General features: G+C 40.0%; 1 protein-coding gene across 9 annotated transcripts in view; it reads left to right on the top strand.

The window, feature by feature from the left end:
- LOC109407604 (uncharacterized) overlaps nucleotides 1-25,748 on the top strand; it is a 79,330-nt gene that overhangs the window by 41,137 nt on the left and 12,445 nt on the right. For 4 of the 9 annotated variants that reach the window (XM_062856691.1, XM_029876058.2, XM_062856690.1 and 1 more), the window contains 19 exons: nucleotides 6,873-7,082; nucleotides 7,191-7,373; nucleotides 7,457-7,657; nucleotides 7,732-7,959; nucleotides 8,080-8,223; nucleotides 16,136-16,336; nucleotides 16,651-16,866; nucleotides 17,210-17,431; nucleotides 17,555-17,899; nucleotides 18,062-18,139; nucleotides 18,206-18,328; nucleotides 18,398-18,454; nucleotides 18,518-18,652; nucleotides 20,074-20,130; nucleotides 20,193-20,327; nucleotides 23,791-24,036; nucleotides 24,200-24,547; nucleotides 24,636-24,722; nucleotides 25,643-25,699. In XM_062856691.1, the coding sequence (XP_062712675.1) occupies nucleotides 6,873-7,082; nucleotides 7,191-7,373; nucleotides 7,457-7,657; nucleotides 7,732-7,959; nucleotides 8,080-8,223; nucleotides 16,136-16,336; nucleotides 16,651-16,866; nucleotides 17,210-17,431; nucleotides 17,555-17,899; nucleotides 18,062-18,139; nucleotides 18,206-18,328; nucleotides 18,398-18,454; nucleotides 18,518-18,652; nucleotides 20,074-20,130; nucleotides 20,193-20,327; nucleotides 23,791-24,036; nucleotides 24,200-24,547; nucleotides 24,636-24,722; nucleotides 25,643-25,699 (3,273 nt within the window). The remainder of the gene's footprint in view (nucleotides 1-6,872; nucleotides 7,083-7,190; nucleotides 7,374-7,456; nucleotides 7,658-7,731; nucleotides 7,960-8,079; nucleotides 8,224-16,135; nucleotides 16,337-16,650; nucleotides 16,867-17,209; nucleotides 17,432-17,554; nucleotides 17,900-18,061; nucleotides 18,140-18,205; nucleotides 18,329-18,397; nucleotides 18,455-18,517; nucleotides 18,653-20,073; nucleotides 20,131-20,192; nucleotides 20,328-23,790; nucleotides 24,037-24,199; nucleotides 24,548-24,635; nucleotides 24,723-25,642; nucleotides 25,700-25,748) is intronic. The other 5 variants (XM_029876059.2, XM_029876057.2, XM_029876062.2 and 2 more) reach the window with 4 other exon arrangements.

The raw sequence follows: 25,748 nt of genomic DNA, 5'->3' as shown, positions 1-25,748 counted from the left end.
ATCGTAACATTGCTGCCAAGGCTTGTCCTGTCTCGCTCAGTTCCACTTACCAGCATGTACTTTGTCTTAACCGCATTCACCACCGGACCTTTGCTGCTTCACGTTTCAGGCGGGTGTATAGTTCTGCCACCGTTCCAAATGTTCTAGCAATAATATCCATGTCATCCGCAAAACAGACAAATTGGCTGGATTTCGTGAAGATCGTACCCCGGCTGTTGAGCCCGGCTCGTCGCATCACACCTTCCAAAGCGATGTTGAATAGTAGGCAGGAAAGTCCATCACCTTGTCGTAGTCCCCGTCGAGATTCAAATGAACTGGATAGTTCACCCGAAATCCTTACGCTGTTCTGCACACCGTCCATCGTTGCTCTTATCAGTCTAGTCAGCTTCCCGGGAAAGCTGTTCTCGTCCATAATTTTCCATAGCTCTGTGCGGTCGATACTGTCGTATGCTGGTTTGAAGTCGATGAACAGGTGATGCGTTGGGACCTGGTATTCACGGCATTTCTGGAGGATTTGCCGTACGGTGAAGATCTGGTCCGTTGTCGACCGGCCGTCGATGAAACCGGCTTGGTAACTTCCCACGAACTCATTTACTTTAGGTGAAAGACGACGGAAGATGATCTGGGATAGCACTTTGTAGGCGGCATTCAAAATGGTGATCGCACGAAAGTTCTCACACATTAACTTGTCGCCTTTCTTGTGGATGGGACAGATTATCCCTTCCTTCCACTCCTCCGGTAGCTGTTCGGTTTCCCAGATCTTGACTACTAACTGGTGCAGACAGGTGGCCAACTTTTCCGGGCCCATCTTGATGAGTTCTGCTGCGATACCGTCCTTACCAGCCGCTTTGTTGTTTTTGAGCTGGTGGATGGCATCCTTAACTTCCCTCAGCGTGGGAGTTGGTTCGTTCCCGTCCTCTGCTGCACCAACATAGTCATTTCCTCCGCTGCCTTGGTCCTCCGTGCCTACATTCTCTTCGCCATTCAGGTGCTCGTCGAAGTGCTGCTTCCACCTTTCGATCACCTCACGTTTGTCCGTCAGGAGGCTCCCTTCCTTATCCCTGCATATTTCGGCTTGCGGCACGTAGCCTTTGCGGGATGCGTTGAGCTTCTGGTAGAACTTGCGTGTTTCCTGTGAACGGCACAGCAGTTCCATTTCCTCGCACTCCGCTTCTTCCAGGCGGCGCTTTTTCTCCCGGAAGAGACGGGTCTGCTGCTTCCGCTTCTGTCTGTATCGCTCCACATTCTGTCGGGTTCCATGCTGCAGCATTACCGCCCGCGCTGCATCCTTCTCCTCCAGAACCGCTCTGCACTCCTCGTCGAACCAATCGTTTCGTCGACTCCGTTCTACGTACCCGATAGTGCTCTCGGCTGCGTTGTAGATGGCTGCTTTGACTGTACTCCAGCAGTCCTCTAAAAAGGTCAGAGGCCACATCGAGCACACCCTCGTCCGGCAACGCTGCCTCGAGATTCTGCGCGTATGCGGTAGCGACATCTGGTTGCTTCAGTCGCTCTAGGTCGTACCGGGGCGGCCGCCGGTAATGTACATTGTTAATAACGGAGAGTTTTGGGCGCAGTTTAACCATCACCAGGTAGTAATCGGAGTCGATATTAGCGCCAGAGTGAGGGCTGTGCACGTTTATTATGCTAATGTTGAAGAATCGGCCCTTGATCCTCAACCTGCACATTCTTTCGTCGATCGGCCACCACCCGATCACGCGCCTCTGCATGTCACCCATCACTATAAAAGCTGTTCCCAGCTCACGTGTGTTGCCGCAACTCTGGTAGATGGTATGATCGGTTCGCATTCTTCTCTTGTTGATTTTCCGGTGCTAGTCTTTTTTACGGCTGGCTCGCAGGGCCTGACACCAACCCACTAACCCAGGGAGCTGGGCTTACCTTCCCGGAAGCTACGGGTTCTGCATTGGCGTTTCCTTCAACTACAGTGCTAAATAGCTAGGCTCGAGCGCCAGTCTTCGCCGGGGATGGTGTTTTTAATGGGCGCCCAGGAGATAATATTTTACCTGTGCTTCCACCCCCGATTAGTCATCAAGCCCGATTAATAGATACCGATATTGCATGGCATCATAGCTCAAACTATCATTCCGTGGCCGCCATTTTGGATTATGGTCCGCCATATTTGTTTTCAAAATTACTTCAACAATTTATTCAGGAACTCTTTTGGGAATTTCTCCAGGGGTCCTCAATAGATTACCCCCATGAGGCTTCCTTTATGGATGTATCAGAAATTTTTACGTTCTTTTTTATTAGCGCAACCCGGGCAGAAGAAAATAACTAAAGAAGATCAAATTTTGCCATTAAAAATGAATAGCTGAATGACAAAATTTGTTATTGGTATGTTGGGAATAAGAGCTAAAAGAACAAAAATAATAACTGACTTTGTATCAGCAAATAACTCAATAATAACTAATTTTATCATTATAAGAACAAACCAAGGACAAAATATTTTGAAATGTAGAATAACTGAATCAGTTATTATTGAGTTATTGAGAACATAGTAAGTTCAAAATAAGTTATTTCAAAAAAGATCATCAGAATTGTAAATTTTGTTCTTATGATTGAGCTTGCTTGAGCTTGAGCTTGATTGACCGCCCGTGGATGCTACTCCAGTATCGCCAGACCAGCTACACTCACACAAGGACCAATGAGATAACTGCCGGGGACTAGCAGGCATCTTCAGTGTGTGAGCGTTGGTGATCTTCTATTTTTAGGCGACAATGGCGCCTGCCACGTCAGGATGCAGGTCAATTTGGGGAAGGGGTAAGGAAGTGATGATTGCAATCGTTTGTATCCACATCTGGCCGAATATACCTCTGCGCCAGCACAAATTCATGCGGATGTTGGAGTGTTGGTGGGAATTGGTTGGCAGAAGGTTCACACATTGGTTTGTGGATACCAGGGGAAGGTGATAGAATTGTGTGTTTTTTATTATTTTGAAGTTGTGCGGCACAGTTCGCTTGATTGCATAACTTGTAGGCGTTTTCTAATAGGATTGTGACACTGTGCTGTGAAAGTTTGGAAGGAAGGGAAACGGCTTTTTCAACCCGTTTCTGTTCTAGCGACAACTATGAACATGTTTATATACATGAGTTGTATATGTAGAGAGCAGAGAGAAAGTATATAGAAAGATACAAAGTAGGAGGAAAGGGACGGGCCAGGGATTGAACCCAGGACCTTCTGCATATAAATCAGAAGCGGTAGCCACTAGACCAGAAAGCCCGTCACTGTAAATTTTGTTCTTATGATTAGGAAAAAAACTGTATTTTAGGTTCAGAAATGTTTTGTCCTTGGTTTGATCTTTTAATAACAAAATTAGTTATTATTGAGTTATTTTCCGGGACAAAGTCAGTTATTTTTTGTTCTTTTAGCTCTTATTCCCCAGCAAACCAAAAACAAGTTTTGACATTTAGTTTTTAATGGCATTTTGTCATTTTTAATGGCAATTTTTGATCTCCTTGTGTTATTCTCCCTGACAAAATGGAAAAATACCAAATAACTCATCAATAATGAAATAAGTTATGATTGTAAAGTATGCCTTTGAGATGTTATCCTACTTGCGATGTTCAGAGAAACTTATTTTGTCATGATTGCATATTTTGCCATTATACAGTTATTTATTGTTATTCAACAATAACTCAGAAATAACTAATTTTGTAATGATAACATGTTTCGTACTCAGCGAGTTATTTAGTGTTATTCAGAAATAACATAATAATGGTAAAAGGAGATATGATGGCAAAATTTGTTATTATTTTGTCCTTGGTTTGTTCTTTGCCTCTACCCGGGAACTGACGAAAAATTGCAAGTCCCAGAGCTGGGATCGAACCCATGACCATCATCTTATGAAGTGAACGTGTGACCACTTCGCCACGGACTCCGGCTAAATTCAGAGTTAACCGAAAGGACGCGTACCATCAAGCAGCTGAAACTGCACCGCGTTCGCGCTGTATACGACGAGCGAGGTTTTTTGGTAGCGTTTTACTTTTTACAACGGTGCGCCTCCTGAAGGGTTAATGTTGTTAGATAAAATGGTGTACTCAAAAAACTGCCTCAAAATGTGTCTGAACACTTACAAATATTTTTTAAACAATGCGTTGAAACAATAGCATGAAACGAGCTCACCAAATTATTGCAACCATATATGTATCCGTTACTGACAGTTATGTGAAGTGAAGTGAAGTTATGATTGACGTTTGAATGCTGGAAACGTTTAACAGTATTGGTGAAATCATCATTTCTCCATACAGTAATGGTATTGGTGTGCGGAGAGAAATGCTACAATAAGATCTATCTTCGCTCTTTCTGATAACGGCCCCCAGATGCGTGGGTGGATCGAGATGAGCCCTACAGCGACAGAAACAATGTTTGTTTACAAAACGAGTTAGATCCTTTAGATATGTTAATGCATACTCTTGCAAAAAAGATATGTCAAAGTTTGTTTTGATATAAAACTGGATCTATTCATCTACCAGAGTGGTACTGACTTATCTTATGCATATCGAAGTTCAATAATATGGTCAGCACTCAAACACTTCAAGCTTAACTTTACCAAACACCGTATGTAACATAAGTAAACAAAGAAGAGATTTTCACATAAATGCTCTGAATTTCGTTAAGGGTTCGTCCATAAACTAACTACCGTGTATGCACCAAACTTTGCGCAGTTAAGAAAAATCAAATTTCTAGTCATTATAAAAAATACGAACAAACAAAATATATCATGAACAACATGCTCATAAGATAGACTAATGATCCTTGTTTTAGTCTGCAATATAAAAAAAATCATAATATTAACCAAAAAATACTTAAAATAAAAAAAAAACTATTTTATTGCCTTGTTCCTAACTTTGCGCACAAAATCTTCGATTGTGCCTAACTTTGCGCATGCTATGAATTGCTCAAAAAAGTAATCAAAAATGCTATTATTTATTGTTTGCCCATTAAACTAAAGTTTTTCAGATCAGGTAGTGTGCCCTTAATTGATCTTTGTTGAAATACTTTATCTCCTACGAGGGAGGGGGAACGGAGACCTCCGAAGTTCTTGATTTCGTCTGCGATTCGTATTAGACACCTACCGTGTGATCAACCCAAACTTCATAAGGGATTGTTTCCTGTGGCTAAATCTCAAAGGTAAAAACTTCCTGATAAATTAAGTGACCGTTACGGATAGGAACAATAAGGGGTCATTTAAATATGTCGTCCATCTTTGGGGGGATAGGGCTGGGGTTGTCTGAAAAAGTGTAATATGCCATGTATTAGGTATACTATAAGGCGTGACGGGGTGGCCCAGGGGAAGAGGGTTCTAAAAATCTAAAAAATGGTGAACGTTATATTTGAATCGTCCCTAACATTGACCGCCGGAAAATCCAAATGAAGGACTGTTCCAAGGACTGTTCACAAATCACGTCTCATTGTAGACAGATGGAGAGTGCCTGCCGTAGTGCTACGGTTCATACAATTTTCTACTAATTTCTATACAAAATATGCTACATGGTGGAGAGGCAGGCCGGAAATTATCAGTACTGGTGTTACATAATATTTAAATGGTTCATTAGTCATGTATTCACGTTCAACATGCATTTACTGAAAGTGCGCAAAAATTAGGAACACAGTGCAAATAATGGTTCCATACATTGCGCACCACTATTTACTAATAAAATTGAAACATTTATTACGAACTGTGATTGATATTACTAGAATATCACCTTTTTTTTGTCAATTAACTGCAACATTAATCATCGTTGCACAGTTTTATCGAGGAAAATGATGATTTTTAGTAGAGTTACTTCTTGGCAACCGTGTTAAGGCGAGGCAAATTTTGACATTTTTGTGTATTTTTTTGTTTATTATTCAACATAAACAAAGATTTTATGGCAATAGTCTATTTTACGAAACGACAACAGTGTTGATATTGATATTAACACTCACGGGCTTGGGCGCAACCTCCTGTCAAATTTTCATTCATGAAATGAGAGATCAGCTGATCCGAAACGTCTCGTAAAATGGCTCATTAAATATTTGTCAAATAATGTTTATCACTGGCGTAGCCACGGGGGGGGTTTTAGGGTTAAAACCCTCCCCAGAGCCAAAATTTGTGGAACACATTTTCAGTATAAAGCGCTTTGCGACGAAAAAATTTTTCGGCCGCGCCGCTATTTTCAAACTACGAATTCTATTGCTCATTACTGTTTATAAAATGTAAGTGTCAAATCAAAAAAGGTATCATTGACCGTTGAAAACCCCTCCCAGAGACAATTTCTGGCTACGCCACTGATGTTTATGTTTACACAATGCTAGTGCAATGATTAAACTGGTGAATATTTTGACATTTAGCTATTTGTTTCGTTATTTAACAAGAATGCGCAAAGTTTGGACCTGCGCAAAGTTAGGTGCGCACACGGTAGACTTATGGGGAGGATGAGGATCTCGCCAAAGTCTACGGTTCATAATTTTGAATATTTTTTTATTATCAAAAGACTGCGATGAGGGAGGAAGTAGGAGACGACCAAAATGAGTCTACGTAGCTTGAAGCACAGCGCCTAACTTTTATGGTGAATTCAGTACCTACCATGCATTGAATAAAACTTTACGAAACTAAATCCTCTAATTGGCAACAAATATACAGAAAGTTCTTAATAATCAGGCTTGTTCTGCGCGGCGTGTGAGGTGAGACGAGTCGAATGAGGTGACAAAAGTCGACTCGATTCCATTTGATTTGCATTAGTCGTCTCACGTCACGTGAGATGAGACCATCCGTCTCACCTCACACGCCGCGCAGAATAAACCTGAATGTCGACTTGGGTTGAACAAGTTTGCTACCAAACTAAAATTATCAATTCTATTTTTTTCAGCAGCATGCAGAACCAGCTTTTCCATGTTCACATTGCCCGAAAAAGTTTTCTCACAATCGTAGTCGCCTGCATCATGAGAGAAAGGTTCACAACGCAGGGCCATCAACTCCCCGAGAATCGAACAACACATCGCCTACTGCTGATAGTGAACCACCACCACCCAGCACATCGCCAACTGATGTTGCCGAACCATCGGAATCAAGTGCAGAGGTAAGAAATCGGGTGAGGGATACATATTATGTAATAAGACATTGTTCTTTGCTAATTTTTGTAGCAAATTACAAATTCAAAACTAACACAAAAACATTTTCTTCGCAGCCATCGAAATCGTATGAATGTTCGTACTGCCAAAAACCGTTTTTCCGCAAACATTCTCTCCAACGCCATGAAAGCACAGTGCACAGGGCATCTCGAATCGAGCAACCCAACGTATCAGCAACTCCCGCAAAACAGAACAGTGAACAACCAATCGAAGAAACTTCGAATACACCAAGTTCAAAGGTAAGATATCGGTTAATTTGTGATTGTGATTGATAATCAACTGTAATTATGTTTTTTTTTTTCATTATCACATGTTCTTGCAGCCACCGGAAACATCTTTCCAATGTTCGCTTTGCCCCAAAATGTTCTCCCACAAGCATTATCTTCAACGCCATGAAGTAGCGATGCACAATGCACCACCACCACCAATCATTGATCAAGACTCGACCAACGCATCGGCAACTTCCACAGAGGAGAGCAGCTCCCAACCTACGGGAAAAGACTCGACTACATCAAGTACTACGGTAAGTTTCCGTTTGAAACAAATATTAACTAGACTGGTCCAAAACTTTACATGAGAAACTCATCTCTTTTGCAGCCAGTGCAATCCTCGTATAAATGTTCACGTTGTCCGAAAATGTTTTCCCATCAACATTATCTCCTTCGTCATGAGCAGTTGATGCACGGAGTGCCACCAGCAGCAATTGGTGCAGAATCGATCGCCGCATCCCCAGCTGGAAGTGAGCCACGCAGCGTTTCAGTAGCTTCTAACGAAGAAAGTAGCGTGCAGCTGGCTGGAAAAACTCCGGTTCCACCAAGTCCACAGGTAGGTTTTCGGTTAAGACATTGTAGTTGCTCTTGCAGTGCTGTTAAGTTTCATGATTTTCATGTGACTTTGACATGAGTTCTCGTAATGTCGCAATCATATAAATATCTTCCTTTACAGCAAGCGCCTTCATCGTTTCCATGCTCGATTTGTCCGAAAGCGTTTACCTTTAAGCACAATCTTGATCGGCATGTAAAAACCATACATGGTGAACCACAACTTCTTCCGGAACCTCTAATCGCACCATCAACGCTAAATACAAAGGTAAGATTTTAGGTAAGGTGTGGTTTACAAAAAAACGAGAAATGTAACGCTTGGGAAGTCTGATGAGCTCTCTGATGGTGGCCCATTTAGTTCTGAATGCCCTCAGTAGATTGAGCAGGGATACAAGCATTTTCATATGAAAAGCCACGACCAAATTCTAATTGTGTCATTCAGCGATTAAATTTTAATTATTCATTGTGCTAATCTCTTTTGTTTACATCTTAACCCTCTAAAACCCATTTTTTTTAATTTTGATCTAAATATCATTTTTCGTCATCTAAAATCGATTTTAATTGTTTTGGAAGATGATTCTTTTTAATTCTCGATTTCGTGCATTTCAGTTTTTGATTTTTTTAAATTTTTATTTTTGATCATCCCTTCACTTTTATATTTTCCTGGAAGCCTATTTTTGGAAGATTTTTGCCAAATTTTTGAAAATGAAAACGTTTTGAAATTGTATCATTATTGTTGAAACATTTTTAATTAAATTTTTTTTCATAGAAAATTTTATTTTCCGTGTAATTTCAAGGAAAAATAATTTTATAGTGTATTCGATATCCTTAAACTAGGATATAATGATTTAAGAAAAAATTAAAATATGTTAATTGTAGCGATTCGATACAAAATAAACAATGACTTCTAAAAGGTGACTAAAACATCAATTTTTCAATGATTAAAAAAAATGTAATACGCTTTAAAATACACCAAAAATCATTTTGATATCTACAAAACAGCCCTAAATATCAGCCAAAAATATAAAAATTTTGATTTTCCACGGAACAAAAATTACAAAAATGCTCAAACTATACCCCGTCTAACCCCGCCTTGGTCTAACCAACCCCGCCTGGTTATTAGAGGGTTAAATATTTATCATCTGAGATTACCATAGATAGTAGGATACGAACAGTGAAGTTGTAGATTTGTAGTACCGAGGTGGATTTTTTTATGGGTAGATGATAAATTCTCCGTTTCTGCATTGAAGTGGTGAAAAAAGTGTAGATACCTGGTTAGAAATCTACGTAGTCTACGCGCTAATTGTTCTCGTCATATCAATCGGGAAATAGCCAATATTCAGATGGAAGCAAACAGATGTAAACTATCAATAGCCAACTAATGCCGCTGATATTATTCCGCGATTTTATCCGAAGTTCTTCCTTGAATTTATTTCCTAGAAGTTTGCCGAAGTTTGTTTTTGGTTTTCTCCAGAAGCTTCATCCATGTTACTTCAGGAGTTTCTCAGAGTTGTTCCTGAGATTTCTAGCAGAGTTCATCTTAGGATTTCTGCAGAAGTTTATTACGAAAATATAATGAGACACTACAAATGCACAAAAATAGAACATTTTATAGTGGAACATTACAAATTCGCAATAGATAGGACATCACTTATGGACATAAAAACATACAACATTGAATATTTCCCTGTTACCCTGATGGATAATAATTACCGATCACAGTATGAAGGATTTGGATAATTCACGGTGTCTATTACCTGAAAAAAAAACCAGGAAAACCGGGAATCTTATATAACAGGGGAAAACCTAGAATAATCAGGAAATATCTTGAATGCTCAGGAAAATTTTACACCGATAAAAATTGATTGATTTGTCTTTATTTAAGAGACTTTCACTGCCTATGATCGCATATCAGTCCCATATTTGCTGGGTTTCCTATTCATTTGGGACATTTATGCGATCATAGGCAGTTCAGCCCTTGGCTGATTCGTCTCTGTACCGATAAAAAATAAAACATTGGATCATATGAATAAAAAGTAATTGTGAACTTGACTTGTTGATCAGTTAAGTGCACTACATTGTTGGTATGAATAAAAACGTTTTTGAAATGCTGTGTTAGTGTGTCCAACTAGACTACAAGGATTTTTCCAAATATTCCATCAGGGTTGGTTATTTAGATTTATTTAGAAATATCTTTTGGAATGCCTTCCAGGTTTTCTTACAAGATTCCTTTCTGAATTCCTCTCGGAGATTCTTCCGTATTCCTATCAACATTTTTCCAAAAAGTTCTTCCTTGAGAATATTATAGGATTCCTTATTTTCGACTACAGAATCCTACAGAATTTCTTTCCAGAACTGTTTCCAGAGGGTTCCTGCTATTGCTCCCACACTACCGTGTATAACATAGTTGTCTCATATTCTATGGGAATCCCTATTAATATGGGATAACTATGCTGCACAGGATTCCTCCAGCGTTTTGCCCAAAGACATTTTCGAATTTTGTGCCAAAATATCCTAAGATCTCCACAAGAGTTTCTCTCAGAATATGTCTTAGATGTTGTCGCGGAATTTCTCCTACAGTTTTTATCAGGATTCCCCCTTTGATATTTTACGCGATTCCTCCCTTAGGATTTCTTTAGAAGGTATTCCCGGGGTTCCTCGCAGAGTTGTTACAGAAGTTGTTCGTGGGATTTTTACAAGAAGGTTTTTAAGGAGTTTTAGACGAATCTACAGGAGTTCCTCCCGAGATTTCTTCCGAAGTTTCTCCTATAATGTCTTCAAGAAATTTCCGTGAGCTTTCTTCTAGAGTTTCTCCCTGGATTTCTATGGGAGTTTCAGCTGGGTAAATTCCTAAAGATTCACACGGCGTTACTTTCAAAGTTTCACCTGAGATTTCTCTTGGAGTTCACCCGGGTTTTTTTTTTTCTCTTTTATTTGCCTAATCAACAGGCTGGGCTAAGATTTTTTTCCGGTGCGCCTTCTGGGATATGTTTTGGAGCTATTAGTCGTTTTTTTCTCATGAAGCTTTTCCCGTTTTTTGTTCAGAGATTTTTCCAAGTTTTTATGGATAGTTATTTACCGAATTTCTTGCAGTTAACCATCTGAACTTTTTTGCGGATTTTCTCGGATTTATTCTCCGAGTTTTTCCCAGAATCCCTACCAGAAAATGTCTCGTGATTCTTCATGCCAGTTTTGGGTTCACTTTAATAGTTGCTCCCGGGAATTCTTGCAGAGAATTTTCAGATTTTTTCTTGAAATGTTTCCACGGATAAGTTACGAAACTCATTGTAAGAAATTCCCGGAGAAGTGTTGGAATGAATGCAGGTAAAATCTTGCAAGAAACTCCGCAAAGACTAATTCGAAAAATCTCGTGAGGAGCTTTGGAAGAAATTCTGAGATATCTCGGAAAATAATTGTGAGAGTAACCCCGGGAAGAAATATTAAGGAAATTCAAGGAGAAATTGTGAAAACCTGTGATAATAATCCCGGGAGAAACTACGGGCAAAATCCCGTAGATAAATCCAAGAAAAATATTGAACCCTTCTGCAAGAAAATCTTCGGAAGATCTTCTGCAAAAAATCTGAGAGAAACTGTTGAAAAACTATTCCGATCAGCTACAAGGAGAAATTTCTGATGGAACGTTGCATAAATTCTGCAAGATACTGGAGCATATCGCAAAAACCTCTGGAGAAATGCTAAGAACAACTCCCAGAAATCCCGAAAGAACACCGAACAAATCTCAGAAAGAACTATTTATGGGAGCTAATACGTCATAAACGTCCTGATGGACCCAGAAAAAAAAACTCCGGAGAACATCCAGGAAAAAATCTAATAAATCCATCGAAGAACTCTTGGGAAGAATTCTGTGAGAAACTGCGAAAGGAGGAATTGTAGTAAAAATCCGAGGAGGAATTCATCACAGAGAACAGACATCCAAGTTCAGTTTCGAAACTGTGTAGAGAATTTAACGGTGATACGCTCTATGGATTTATTGATTGGGGTTTTTACTGATTTTAAGAGTGCTAGAATGTTATTTCTTTTTGAAAAAAAAAAATTAGGTGCAAATTTCAAAACAATTTCTTCAAATTGATCTAAATCTACTCTGAGAAAAATCTCTAACCGATTTTTGTTTTATTTTCGAAGAAGTTTTCAAAAATAAAGTTCTTGGAAGATTTAGCGATTTGGTAGAATTTCTTGGATAATAAATCCTACGTATTTTCCCTTAAATTTGTTACCTTATTTTGTTCAGGACATTTCTGTAGAGTTTTCGGAATTCCCCTCTGGAAAAGCCTGAAAAACTCAGGGAATTTTATGTTGTCTTATGAGTAAACCCTGTAATCGTACTTACTCTGACAGTTTGCCTTTTTATTTGCGCATTAGTTGCTTTCATAGCAAAAGTTTTGTCTAGTAATTTCTAATCCTATGGAGGCATCTCGATTCTAATTTTAATATAAGACTACTACATTTCGTTGTCCGAGACAGGGAACGGTTTACATGCCTAAAGTTAGTCAATGCCTGAAACAGTCTGAAAGTTGGCAGTTATACTACCTTTCATGAGCTTATCTTACGCCAGATCGCTAAAAATGCTGTTATAGCGAACAGGGACATATTTTCAAATTAAAATAGAACAAACAAATAAAACTTATAACATTTGTTTTATATGGCATCGGCATTAGTACATACATAAGCAAAGTTTTGCTGAACACTACAAATTCATTGTGCCCCACGTGAGTCACACTCACAATACGGGCAACTGTTAACAGAACCCTACAAATGTTCATATCATTTTCCGCATCGAGCCGCAAATTTTGGGAACTAATGGGGAACGGAAAGTAAAATGGAACATTACAAATGCACAAAACACAAACATGCAAAACATAATATAAATTGTGCCCGATTATCCAAATGGATAACGAAGTCCAATCCCTGGATGACGAGTTTTCATTACTGTTCTAGGTCCATCAGTCCATCTGTGTTTCTTCTAGTAGGTTGCCTTTTGTTCGCAACCTTTGTTGCTTACATAGCTTGAGTTTTGTCTAGGAATTTCTTATGTTAAGGGGCATCTAGATTCGGGCAACAGCACAAGACCGTCTGCCGTTTGATGTCTGTGTTAGGGTACGGCTTGAGTGTTTTGTACTGGATCGCTGCTCGAAATGCCTGGAGCGCTACAAATGCACATTAAAGTTCACGGAGAGATGTACAAACTAGTATAACATACAAAATAAGCAAACAAAATGTTCACAACAATTTACAAACGTAACATATTCCATGCAACAATCGAAAGAGTTTTCATGAATTGCATTCTCCAATTCCTGAAAAATTCTTACAGGATACAAATGTAACAACTATTTTACAAGCGTTCCCGGTGTTGCTCCAAGAGTTTCTTGCGATGGTCTTTCCAAGATTATTTCTCCAACGATGTTTCTTAGTGGTTTTCCGGGATAGCATCACAACAGTTTTTCATGGCATTTTTTCAATACTTCTGCCTAAGTTGTTCGTGGGATTCAGATTCAGCTTCAGTAATTGGTTCAAAGATCCCTTCCGAAGATTTTTCCGGGATATCTTTTGCACTTCCTCGCAGTATTTCTACCGTAGCTCTTCCCGGGATTGTTTTTAGGGTTTCTCCCGGAATCACCATAATATTCCATTTCTCTCTATTTTTTTTTTCAAAGTTTTCTCTGGATTTCTCCTGCAGTTCTTCCCAAAGTTCCTAAAAAGATTATTTCCGATATTTCTGTGAGAATTTCTTACGAAGTATTTCATAGATTATCCAAGGAAATCTAGAAACGACAATAACTTTGAGAGTAACTATTAAAGAAATTGCAAAAGTAAAATCTAGAGCAGTCTCACAATTTCCGATAGGGATTCTGGGAAAACTGTGGAAGTAATCCCGGAAAAATCTCTAATACATTTCTGAAAAATTTTATATTCCCGATTCCAAAAAACTCGAAAAAACGGATGAAACCCCAAATAAATTCTGAAAAACTGTGACAGACACCGGAAGGAATCTGTTTAAGTTCTGGGAAAATCTTTGGGAGAAATCTCGAACTTTGTGAGAAATTCCGCGAGAACCTCCCCTGCAAAAACTCTAGTCGAAAGCTCACGATAATGTAGGAGAAACTCCGGCAGAAATTCCGAGAGGAAAAACCTCTGGAAGAAACCCAGGGAAGATCTTATGCAGAACACGTGAAGAAAATTCTGAAAAAAATCTGGAAGGAGCTTTAGTTGAAATCCCATGAAATTCTGGGAGAAACACCGGAAGGGATTGTGAACAATCATTCAAGAGGAATCTCGGCAGGATCTCTAGTAGAAATTCTAAATATCCGTGGCAATATCTGAGGATATTCTACAAGAAACTCTCGAGGTAGACCCTGCGAGAAATTCCACTTTTTTGTTGAGAAAATGGAAAACGCAGGAGAAACTTCGGAAGAAACCTTGCGAGGGAATCTGGGTATTACGGTAGCCAAAAATAAAATAAATTTAGATGATTATTTTTGCGTGTTTTAAAAATTTTTTAAAATTACCTACCTTGATACCTTGTTGGCTACAAAGTAACTTTACTCCAATGCCGAGCGTATAGTAGAGCTCCATCTTCGTCGGTCTTGGGCGATGTTCCTCCAGTTTCCCCGAACGTGTAGGGATCGTAGATCTTCTTCAACCGCGTGCAGCCAGCGAGTTCGCGGCCGCCCACGAAGTCGCCTACCTCTACCGGGTTCTCTGCTGAATATTGTTTTCGCTATTCTTTCTTCCGACATTCGCACTACGTGTCCAGCCCACTGAAGTCTGCCGTATTTTATACGTTTCACAATATTCGCATCTTCGTACACTTGGTACAACTCGTGATTCATGCGTCTGCGCCACACTCCATTTTCTTGTTTCCCACCGAGAATTGTCCGCAGCACTTTGCGCTCAAAAACTCCAAAAGCTTTTCGGTCTACCTCCTTTAACGTCCACGCTTCGTGACCGTAGAGGGCAACCGGAAGAATCAGCGTCTTATACAGAGCGAATTTTGTTTGCGTTTGCAAGTTACGGGACCTAAGCTGGCTACGCAATCCGTAAAAGGCCCTATTCGCAGCTGCAATACGCCTTTTCACTTCACGGGAAACGTCATTGTCACATGTCACAAGTGTTCCAAGATAAACAAATTCTTCAACAACTTCAAACACTTCCCCATCAATCACTACCTCAGCACTAACACCAATAGGCCTGCTTCTGTCTCTACCCGCTATCATGTACTTCGTCTTGGTAGAGTTAATCGTCAAGCCTATCCTCGCTGTCTCTCTCTTCAGAGGAGCATAAGCTTCCTCCACTGCCCTACGATCGATGCCGATGAGATCAATATCGTCCGCAAAACCGAGGAGCATGTGCGACCGTGTGATGATAGAGCCATTCCTCTGCACGCCTGACCTCCTAATCGCTCCTTCGAGTGCAATGTTGAACAATAAATTTGAAAGAGCATCCCCCTGCTTCAATCCATCCAAGGTCACAAACGACGTAGACACTTCGTCCGCGACCCGAATACTTGATTTTGATCCATCCAGCGTTGCGCGTATCAGCCTAATTAGTTTCGCCGGAAAACCATGTTCTGACATTATCTGCCAAAGCTCATTTCTTTTCACTGAATCGTACGCTGCTTTAAAATCAATGAACAGATGGTGAGTCTGCAAGTTATATTCCCGAAATTTATCTAGGATCATCCGCAGGGTAAACATTTGATCCGTCGTTGATCGGCCCTCACGAAAACCAGCCTGGTATTCGCCGACGAAGGACTCCTCAAGAGGTCGTAGTCTGTTGAACAGGATACGCGACAGTATCTTATACGCCGAATTTAAAAGGGTAATCCCTCTGTAATTGGCACACTCCAGTCTGTGCCCTTTCTTGTAGATTGGGCATATGAGGCCATCCAACCAACTAGTGGGCAATTCTTCATCCTCCCAAATCTTTATAATAATCTGGTGGATTGATTGATGTAGCTGCTCGTTTCCGTGCTTAAGAAGTTCGACCGGGATCTCGTCCTTCCCAGCAGCCTTGCTGTTTTTCAGCTCCTTAAGGGCCTTTTTAACCTCATCCAGTGTTGGTGGTTCCACTGCTTGACTGTCATCCATTATGTTAATCCTGTTCCTGGGTGCTCCTTCGCTTTAAATTAAAAACATAAATATTGAATGTTATTTCCTTTTCAGCCAGCGGAAACACTGTTTCGGTGTTCACTTTGCCCAAAAATGTTTTCCCACGAACATTATCTCCAACGTCATGCCAATTTAGTGCACGGGGGTGCACCAATTATTGGCCAAGAACCGGCGGCATTGGCATCACCAGCTGGTAGTGAACCCTCCAGCGCACCACCAGCAACCGGAGGAAACCCGATCGAACCGAGTACGAAGGTAAGTTGTTGTTTAAGGAGAAATTGCACAGAATTCCAACATGGCTGCCGCCACAATGGTCGACTTGAAGTCTCGAAAATTCGTGCATCTGATCTTAGGTATCTTAATATTTTCTTTAAGCAAATTAAGATGTACCTCTGAAGTTTGTAACGTAAATTCAATATTTCGAGATTTTTCAACTTAAACTTTCAGCTTAAGGCTTTGATAGGTAGAACGGTGTTGGGTGATTTTTAACATTCAGGGAATATTGATTAAACATTGTCCTTAACATGTCCCTCGTAACGTGTTATAACAATCGGAATATTTTTTTGCAGTCAGTGGAATCTCTGTTTCACTGTTCACTTTGTCCAAAAATGTTTTCCCATGAACATTTTCTCCTACGTCATACGCAAGTGATGCACAATGCATCACCAATTGGCCAAGAATCGAACAACGCGTCGGCAACTAGTAGTGAGCCACCCGTCGCATCAGCAGCTATCAAAAAAGAGAGCGACGCACGACCAATTGTAGAAATCCCGATTGAATCAATGGTAAGTTTGCGGTTTAGATATTAGAGTGGATCAAGCCCGTACGGTAAAAAAGCGTTTGGTCTGGTATTTCTACCAGCATCCCCACAATGGAACATTTAATCGTTAATAGATATGATGGTTGTCTGAAAAATTGATTCTATTATTCTCCTTCATTAAATGAATTAAGAATCTCTACGTGATTTATTCATGACTTTAAAACAAACATCTTCGCAGAGGTATTCAGCAGATCATCATCGTGATCTTTTTATAGTTTTCCTACAGTGACACTGCTTTCACATGGCTGTTAAAGCGATTCAATATGTCACTTGTAACTCCAAACGATCAAACCTTATTTTTTCTGCAGCCAGCAAAGACAACGTTCAAATGTTCACGTTGTCCAAAAATGTTCTCCGGTGAACATTTTCTCCTGCGTCATGAGCAACTGGTACATAATGCAATATCAATCAAGCAAGAGCCGACCAGCCCATCAGCAACTAGTAGCGAACTACCAAGTACTCCAAGAGGTTTTACAGAAGAGAACAATGCCCAATCAACTGGAGAATCATCGATTGACCCAAGTCCAAAAGTAAGTTTTCGGTTTAGGTATTAGAAAAATATTAGGGCCTATTCATTGCGAAAGTTCTCTTGTCAAGATGTCCTTTTTATCATGCTACAAATTTCAAACAATCGAAATCAATTTTTATTGCAGTCATCGGATTTAACATACCAATGTTCAATTTGCCAAAAATTGTTCTGCCGCAAATATTCTCTCCAACGTCATGAAAGTACGGTACACAGAACACCACAAACACTTACAGAAGAGAACACTGCAGTTCGAATCAAAATCGAACCTGGCATCGCATCACCTCTTACTGCTGGTGAAAACCCGACAACACCAAGTGCGCCACCAGTTCGTCAACAATCAAGGAGCGCAACGCCATCTGGTAGTGAACCCCGCAGCGTATCAGCAACTTCTGCAACAGAACAGACCAGTGCTCAACCAGATGACGATGAGTTACAGAACGCATCACTGACTGGTGAAGAATCGGCACAGGTAAGCCATATCGAACGCTAAGGGGTCTCGAATAGGTCAGAATTCTTCCAAAAGATGACGTTAGTAAACTCTAAATATCTGACGTCCAGATGTCGCGCTACTTACTTCCCTTAATAATAAATTATTGCACACTAATATTTCCGCGTTGTTTACTTTCAACAGTCTAAAGTACTGAGGCCTCACATCTGTAAGGATTGCGGTGAACAGTTCTCCACTAGCAGAGAGAACTACTATCACATGGTAGGTTAAACTTAAGCTCAACCTGTTTTCAACAGTTAACTTACAATCTATCTACCTATTGTTTAGGTGGAGAAACATCGGGACTCGCTGTTCCAGTGTCCCGAATGTCCAAGTGCGTTCATTCTCCAACAAAGTCTTGACCGTCACAAACAAACGCATAAGAAACGACCGGTGGCAGACGCCGAGGAGGTAAGACTACGCCCAACAGAAATTTGAACAAAGCTAATCTAATACCAATGTTTCCAACAAATTTTTCAGACATGCTCGAAATGTGGACTGGAGTTTTCCAGTAAAGAGGAAAAGTTGAAGCATATGGTAAGTATACAGCAAACGTAATCAAACCTTACGGTATTATCCTAAATGTGTGTTTTTCCACAGACGGACGAGCACGGAGAAAATTTGTTCAAATGTTCTCGATGCCCGAAAGTATTTTCCCACAAGAACAGTCTGGTACGTCATGAGAAACTTCCACATAGCGAACAGGATTATCTGGCAAACTCCATAGATCCTACGGTAAGATATTTGATTAACAACAGAACTGATTTTTTTTGTTGTTTGCGAGCCCATCTGCGACCATTTGCGACTTTGTGCTACATATACGCAGAACTGTGTAATGTCACTTAGGTCAGCTGTCGAGGTATTTTTTCCAAGTCTGATGGTGGCACTTCTCCAGTTGGTGCTTCTGGGCTTCCACAGGAATTTCATCCGGGAATCCTCGGAGAAATCCGTCGCGGTTTCTCCACAATTTTATTCCAGGACTTTTCCAGGAGTGTTTTTTCTGGGATTCCCAGGCAGTTCTTGATGAGATTCTTCTGGGGTTTATTTAGGATTCCTTCAGAAGCTCTCTCTGAGGAGTTCTTCAAAGAGTTACTTCTGAGATTCTTAAAGAGATTCCGTCTGGGATTCTTTCACGAGCTATTGCCAGGATTCCTTCAGTAAGTACTCCCGGGATTCTTTTCCGAATTTCTGTAGAAATTAATTCCGATATTCCTCCGGGATTATTCCTATGATTGTCTTTTTTACAGAGATTCCTCCAGGAATTCCTTCCGTGGTTTCTCCACAAATTTACTCTAGGAACCCTCTGATATATCTGATTTTGGAGTTCCTTCAGAATCTTCTGGGTTCCTTACAAGAGTTTCGTCTGAGATTCCTAAAAGGTTCCATCTAAGATTGCTTCTGGGACTTCAAGAGATTTCTTCCAGGATTTCTCAAGGAATACCGGGCCTCTTCCAGGAATTCCAGCCGACATACTTCTACCAACTTCTTTTGGAATCTCCCCAGAAGTTTTTTTTCTACTTCCAGAAGGTATTCCTTAAACAATAGAATCCCGGAAGAAAGTGTTGTAGAAAAACCATAAAGAACTTATTGGAGTACGTATTTTCTCGTAGAAATTCTGTAGGAACTTTTTGAGGAATTCCATAAACAAAAACTAAAGGAAATGTTCACTCTTGGAGGAATTCCCCAATAAACTCCTGTAGGATTTCCAGAAGTTCCAAGAGGAATCCTGGAAAGGGTTCCCAAAAATATTCCAAGAGAAGCTTCCGGTGGAATCCACGAAGGAGTTCTTGAAGAAATTCCATAAACAATTGCTTACAAAAGCCTAGTAAAATTTTCCGGAGGAATCCCTGAAGGAGTTCCCGGATGAATCCCGCAAGAAGTTCTCGAAAGTAATTCCTGAAGGAATCTCGGAAGAGTTTATTGGAGCCTGGAGGAATTCCGGAAGGAGTTTCCGGTGAAATTACAGTAGAAATCTCGGATGAAATTCTTGAAGCAATCCCAGAAGTAGTTCCTGAGAGAATCACGGAATGAGTTCCTGGAGGAATCCCGAAACTAATTCCTGGAAGAATACCGGAGAAGTTTTCAGAGGAATACTAAAAGAAGTTCTTGTAGGATCGAACAAAGCTAATCTCATATGTTTCCAACAAATTCTTCAGATATGCTCGAAATGTGGACAGGATTTTCCCAGTAAAGAGGAAAAGTTGAAGCATATGGTGAGTTTCAGCAAACGTATTCAAACCTTACGGTATTATCCTAAATATGTGTTTTTCCTCAGACGAAGGAGCACGAAGAAAATTTGTTCAAATGTTCTCAATGCCCGAAAATATTTTTCCACAAGAACAGTCTGGTACGTCATGAGAAACTTCCACATAGCGAACAGGATTATCTGGCGAACTCCATAGATCCCACGGTAAGATATTTGATTATCAACAAAACTGATTTTTTTAACATTTGCCTAACCCATCTATGACCATTTGCGACTTTGTGCTATATATACGCAGAACTGTGTAATGTCACTTAGGTCAGTTCCCGAGGTATTTTTTCTAGAAGTTTTCTCTGGAGTTCTTCAAAGCGTTTCTTCTGTGATTCCTAAAGGGATTCCGTTTGGGATTCCTTCGAGAGCTCTTGCCAGGATTCCTCCACTAAGTACTCCCGGGATTCTTTCCCGGATTTCTTAAGAAATTAATTCCGTTAATTCTGCAGGATCTCCGGTAATCCTTCTAGGATTACCCCTGTAATTTTTCCAGGAATTCCTTCTGCGATTTCTCCACAAATTTATTCTAGGATCCCTCTGATTCCACAGGGAGCTCTATCTGAGATTATTTTTGAAGTTCCTTTAGAAGATCCCTCTGAAATCCCTCCCAGAAATTCGTCTGAGATTGCTTCTGGGACTTCAAGGGAGTTCTTCCAGGATTTCTCAGTAGTTCCAGGCATTTTCCAGGAATTCCAGCCTAGATTCTCCTTAAGATTCTTGTAGAATCCCACCAGAAGCATTTTTTTGGACTTCCAGAAGGTATTTCTTGAAAACAATGGAATCCTGGAAGAAACTGTTGTAGGAAAACCATAAAGAACTAGTTGGAGTACGTATTTTATCATAGGATTCCTGTAGGAACTTCTTGAGGAATTCCATAAACAAAAACTGGAACAAACAAAAACTAAAGAAATTGTTCAGAATACTCCTGGAGGAATTCCCTAATAAACACCTGGAGGATTTCCCGAAGTTCCAAAAGGAATCCCAGGAAAGAGTTCCCAAAGAAATTCCGGGAGAAGTTTCCGGAGGAATCCACGAGGGAATTCTTGATGAAATTTCAGAAGCAATTCCTGATAAACGCCCAGTAGAAATGTCCGGTGGAATCCGTGGAGGAGTTCCCGGATGAATCCCGGGAACAAGTTCCCGAAAGAATCCCGGAAGTAGTTCCTGGAGGAATCCCGGAAGAGGTTCTTGGAACTTGGAGAAATTCCGGATGAAATTCTAGAAGCAATCCCAGAAATAGTTCCTTAAAGAATCCCGGAGAAGTTTTTAGAGGAATACTAAACGAAGTTCTTGTAGGATTCCGGGAAGGATCTCAAATAAAATTGCTGATAAAATCCCAGTAGGAACTCCATAAGGAATTCCTGGAAGGAATCCCTGATGGAACGTCAAGGGATTTCTTCTTGGATTTCTCAAGGAGTTCCGGGAGTCTTCAAGCCAAAATTTTCCCAATAGCTTCTTTTGGAATCTCTCCTGAAGTTCCTTGAAAAATTGATTTCTGGAAGAAACTGTTGTAGGAACACCATAGAGAACGTTTTGGAGTACGTATTTTCTCATAGCAATCCTATAGGAACTTCTTGAGGAATTCCATAAACTAAAACAGGAACAAACAAAAACTAAAGGAATTACTCACTCTTGGAAGATTTCCCCAATAAACTCCTGGAGGATTTCCAGAAGTTCCAAGAGGAATTCCGGAAAGAGTTCCCAAAGAAATTCCAGGAGAAGTTTCCGGAGAAATCCACGAAGGAGTTCTTGAAGAAGTTCCAGAAGCTTTTCATGATAAAAGCCCAGTAGAAATTCCTGGATGAATCCCGGAAGAAGTTCTCGAAAGAATCCCGGATGTAGTTCCTGAAGGAATCCCGGAAGAGGTTCTTGGAGGAATTCCGGAAGCAGAACTTCAAGGGATTTCTTCCTGGATTTCCCAAGGAGTTCTGGGAGTCTTCCAGGAATTCCAGCCGAGATTCTTCCAATAGCTTCTTTTAGAATCTCTCCAGAAGTTCATTGAAAAATGGAATCCTGGAAAAACTGTTGTATGAAAACCATAGAGAACGTTTTGGAGTACGTATTTGCTCATACAAATCCTATGGGAACTTCTTGAGGAATTCTTGAAGAAGTTCCGGAAGCAATTCCTAACAAAAGCTCAGTAGAAATGTTCGGATGAATCCCTGAAAGAGTTTCTGAATGATTCCCGGAAATAGTTCCTGGAAGAATTCTGGAAGAGGTTTCTGGAGGAATTCCGGAAGGCGTTTTCAGTGGAATTACCGTAGAAATCCCGGATTAAATTCTTGAATTAATTCCAGAGAAGTTTTCAGAAGAATATTTAAAGAAGTTCTTATAGGATTCCTGGAAGAATCTCAAAAAGAATTGCTGATAAAGTCCCAGTAGGAACTCCATAAGAAATTCCTGGAGGGAATTCCTGACGAAACTTCAAGGGGTTTCCTCCAGGATATCTCAAGGAGTTCTTGAGAAATTCCGGAGAAGTTTTCAGATGAATAAAAGAAGTTCTTGTAGGATTCCTGGAAGGATCTCACAAATAATTCCTGATAAAATCCCAGTATAAACTTCATAAGGAATCTCGCATGGAATTCCCGGAAGGAATCCATGACGGGATTGTGAAAGAAGTTTCTGAAGGAATGCCCGAAGTAATCTCGAACTCCTGGAGGAATCCGGGAAGAAATCCCGGGTGAAATTGTTGGAATTTCCAGGAATATTTTCCACGATATCTTCCGGAAGTCGAATAAACTTCTGAAGACATTTCAAAAGAAACTATTAGGAGCATCTCGAATGGAATTCATGTAGGACTCCCGGAACTCTTTGAGAAATACCGAAAGAAATCTGTTGAAGTTATAGAAGAAACCTCCGAAGGAAGCCTGGAAGGAATTTCTGAAGGAATATCAGATGGAACGTTTTAAGAGGTTTTAAGAATCTTAGAAGGAATCCCAGAGGAAACTTCTGAAGTAACGCCAAAAATAATCTCAGATTAAACTCCCTGAGGAATCACAGAAGAAAATACTAGAGTAATCCCAAAATAAATTTGAAACCTTGGAAGCAATTCCTGGAGGAATCTGAGGAAAATTTTCTGGAGTAATCCCAAAAGGAATTCCTAAAAGAATCTCAGAATTTATTGCTTTTTTTGCACCGTATTCGACCCCCTGCAGAAATTTTTTGTCACACCACAATATGTTCCCACCAGTTTCAGCATACATTGGTTCGTTTCGCTGCTAGAAATTTTAAGCGTCGGTTACACTTTTTGGGTGGTGCATGGAATAATTGGTTGGTTTACTTGCTACTTTCCTTGGTGTTTGACGTGTGAACAAATATTTTAGACGATTGAACATTTGCACGGTAATCTATAAAGCAATGCAAGATGCAATAATTTCTAGAAACATTTCTGAAGGAAACTGACACTAAGAAAGATTACAAGTGGTTGTTGAAATACGCGTATCTGTCAAAGGATAAGCATAACAGGGCGGATTAAAAAAGTACAAAACTGATTACACTCATTCGAAGAGGGCATTCTGCTTATAGAGGGTTCGAAAAGTCTGTACAACACATTGTGATGTTAATTTTATGTTTTTTTCTCGATTTTCATTACGATGACATCGGAACACTGCATCGATAGCTGAAAATTAAGGAAGAACCTAAAGAAACTGATGAAGAACGAAGCGAAGAGATTAAGAACGCCGATGAGGATAAAATGGATGAAAATGAAACCAATGAAAATAAGGTTGATGAAAACAAAGCTAAAGTAGACGAAAGTAAAAGTGAAGATATCAAAACCGATGGAGCCAACGATGATGCGAAAATGGCAATCAAAACTGAAGCTATGGACGTTTCGGTAAACCTTCCGGATCCCACAGATTCGACGGTAAGAGTTCTTTTTCGATATTCATATCCAGTTTTGAAAGTAATACTAAGTCCTATACAATAAATGGTATAGAGATTAGGGTTAATTTTCTAAAAACATCTTTCTGTTTGTCTATTTCTTTCGCTATTTTCATTGCGATGACATCGGAAAATTGTATCCCTAGCTGTCCTCCGAAGGAAATAAAACAGAAGTTCAGGCGGATATAACTGAACCTGTTGAAAAACGATGTGAAGAGACTAAAGCCGATCAAAGTGAAACCAAGGAAAATAAGGTTGATGAGAACGAAGCAAAAGTAGATGAAAGTAAAAGTGAACACATCGAAACGGTTGAAGCCAATATTGACGAGAAAATGGCTATCAAAACCGAAGAAATGCAGATTTCGGACACTATTCCAGAAGAAAATGTAACTGAAGACAGCAAAGTTGATGGCACCAAACCCGATGAGAGCTTGACAGAGACAAAAGCTGATGAAATGGACATTTCCGAAGTCACAGATTCAGCGGAAGTTCAGGTGGGTGTGCTGTATCTTGACAACACTTTATTCCGCCGTAATGTTATTTTTCAATTGTTGACTGAATTACCACTCAATCTATCTTCAGATGGATGCAGACGAGGAGTCATCGTTTCAAAATGAGGAACCTTCCAGCGAGCAAGACGCGGAACGTTTGAAAGCTTCAAGCATGAAGGTAAGAAGATGTTAAGTAATTCTAACTAGTTTTAAATGTTGTAGTGGCAAATAATGGTCCGTCGCCAAAAAAAGACAACAAAACATGATCTTCGTAAAACATAAACTCAATCCTGAATTGCCTGTTCGGTACTTTTTGACTAAAATATTGCGGATTTTTAGAAAAAAATCTTCTGCTGTAGCCTCAAGTGATTTTGGAGTAACACTGAAAATAGTTGTTATTAAAACAAACGGTTTTCCTTGTAAATGCCTATCTTGCGATGTATAATATTTTGATAGAAAGCACAATTTCCTGAGACAAGTTTTCGTTTAGATCGGAAATGTTTTTAGTACGCTTTGTCATCCTTGCACACAGCAGGGACACGTGTATAACGGATAAATTGAAATTGCAAAAAAAAAATACTCACGTACTCCGATGGGACTCGAACCGACGACTCGTAATTCGCTGGCCGGGTGCCTGTAACCCTCCAAGCTATGGAGCCGCTTGACTTTTTCTGTCGCCTAATGGCGAAGAAATGAGCTCGTTTGCACTATCTGCAACCATGGTTTGCGTATTTTCACAAATGAAATTCCCTTCGCATGAAATTAGATGGTATCTCACACATACACTTTTGTATGTATGTCAAAGTAATTCCATTTTAAATAATTCTATGCAATAATTGTCCTGCTTTATCGATTACTTTCCGTTCTGAGTAGAAGTTTTAGTTCAATTTGAAATAAATAAGAGAGTCCTGAACAATATGAGATCAAGCCCTGATTAAATTGCATGTGTTTTCAGTGGATAAAAAAGTGTGAATGTTTCTATTTGAATTCATTACCAACAACATACCGACATATTTATGAACATAAACAGCAGATAATTGATATATTTTGTTCTTCTTCTACTGCCATTCCGATAACTACGCATCATTACATCCCTAGTCGTGTAACATTTGCGGTCATCATTTTTATACAATCGGCAAAAGGGAGCACCATATGGTAAGACAAATAGTACAAACACATAGATTTCAACAACACTCACACTTGT

This window comes from Aedes albopictus, chromosome 3 (assembly GCF_035046485.1).
Source record: "Aedes albopictus strain Foshan chromosome 3, AalbF5, whole genome shotgun sequence".
NCBI lineage: Eukaryota > Metazoa > Arthropoda > Insecta > Diptera > Culicidae > Aedes > Aedes albopictus.
This window is presented reverse-complemented; position numbering and strand designations above follow the sequence as displayed.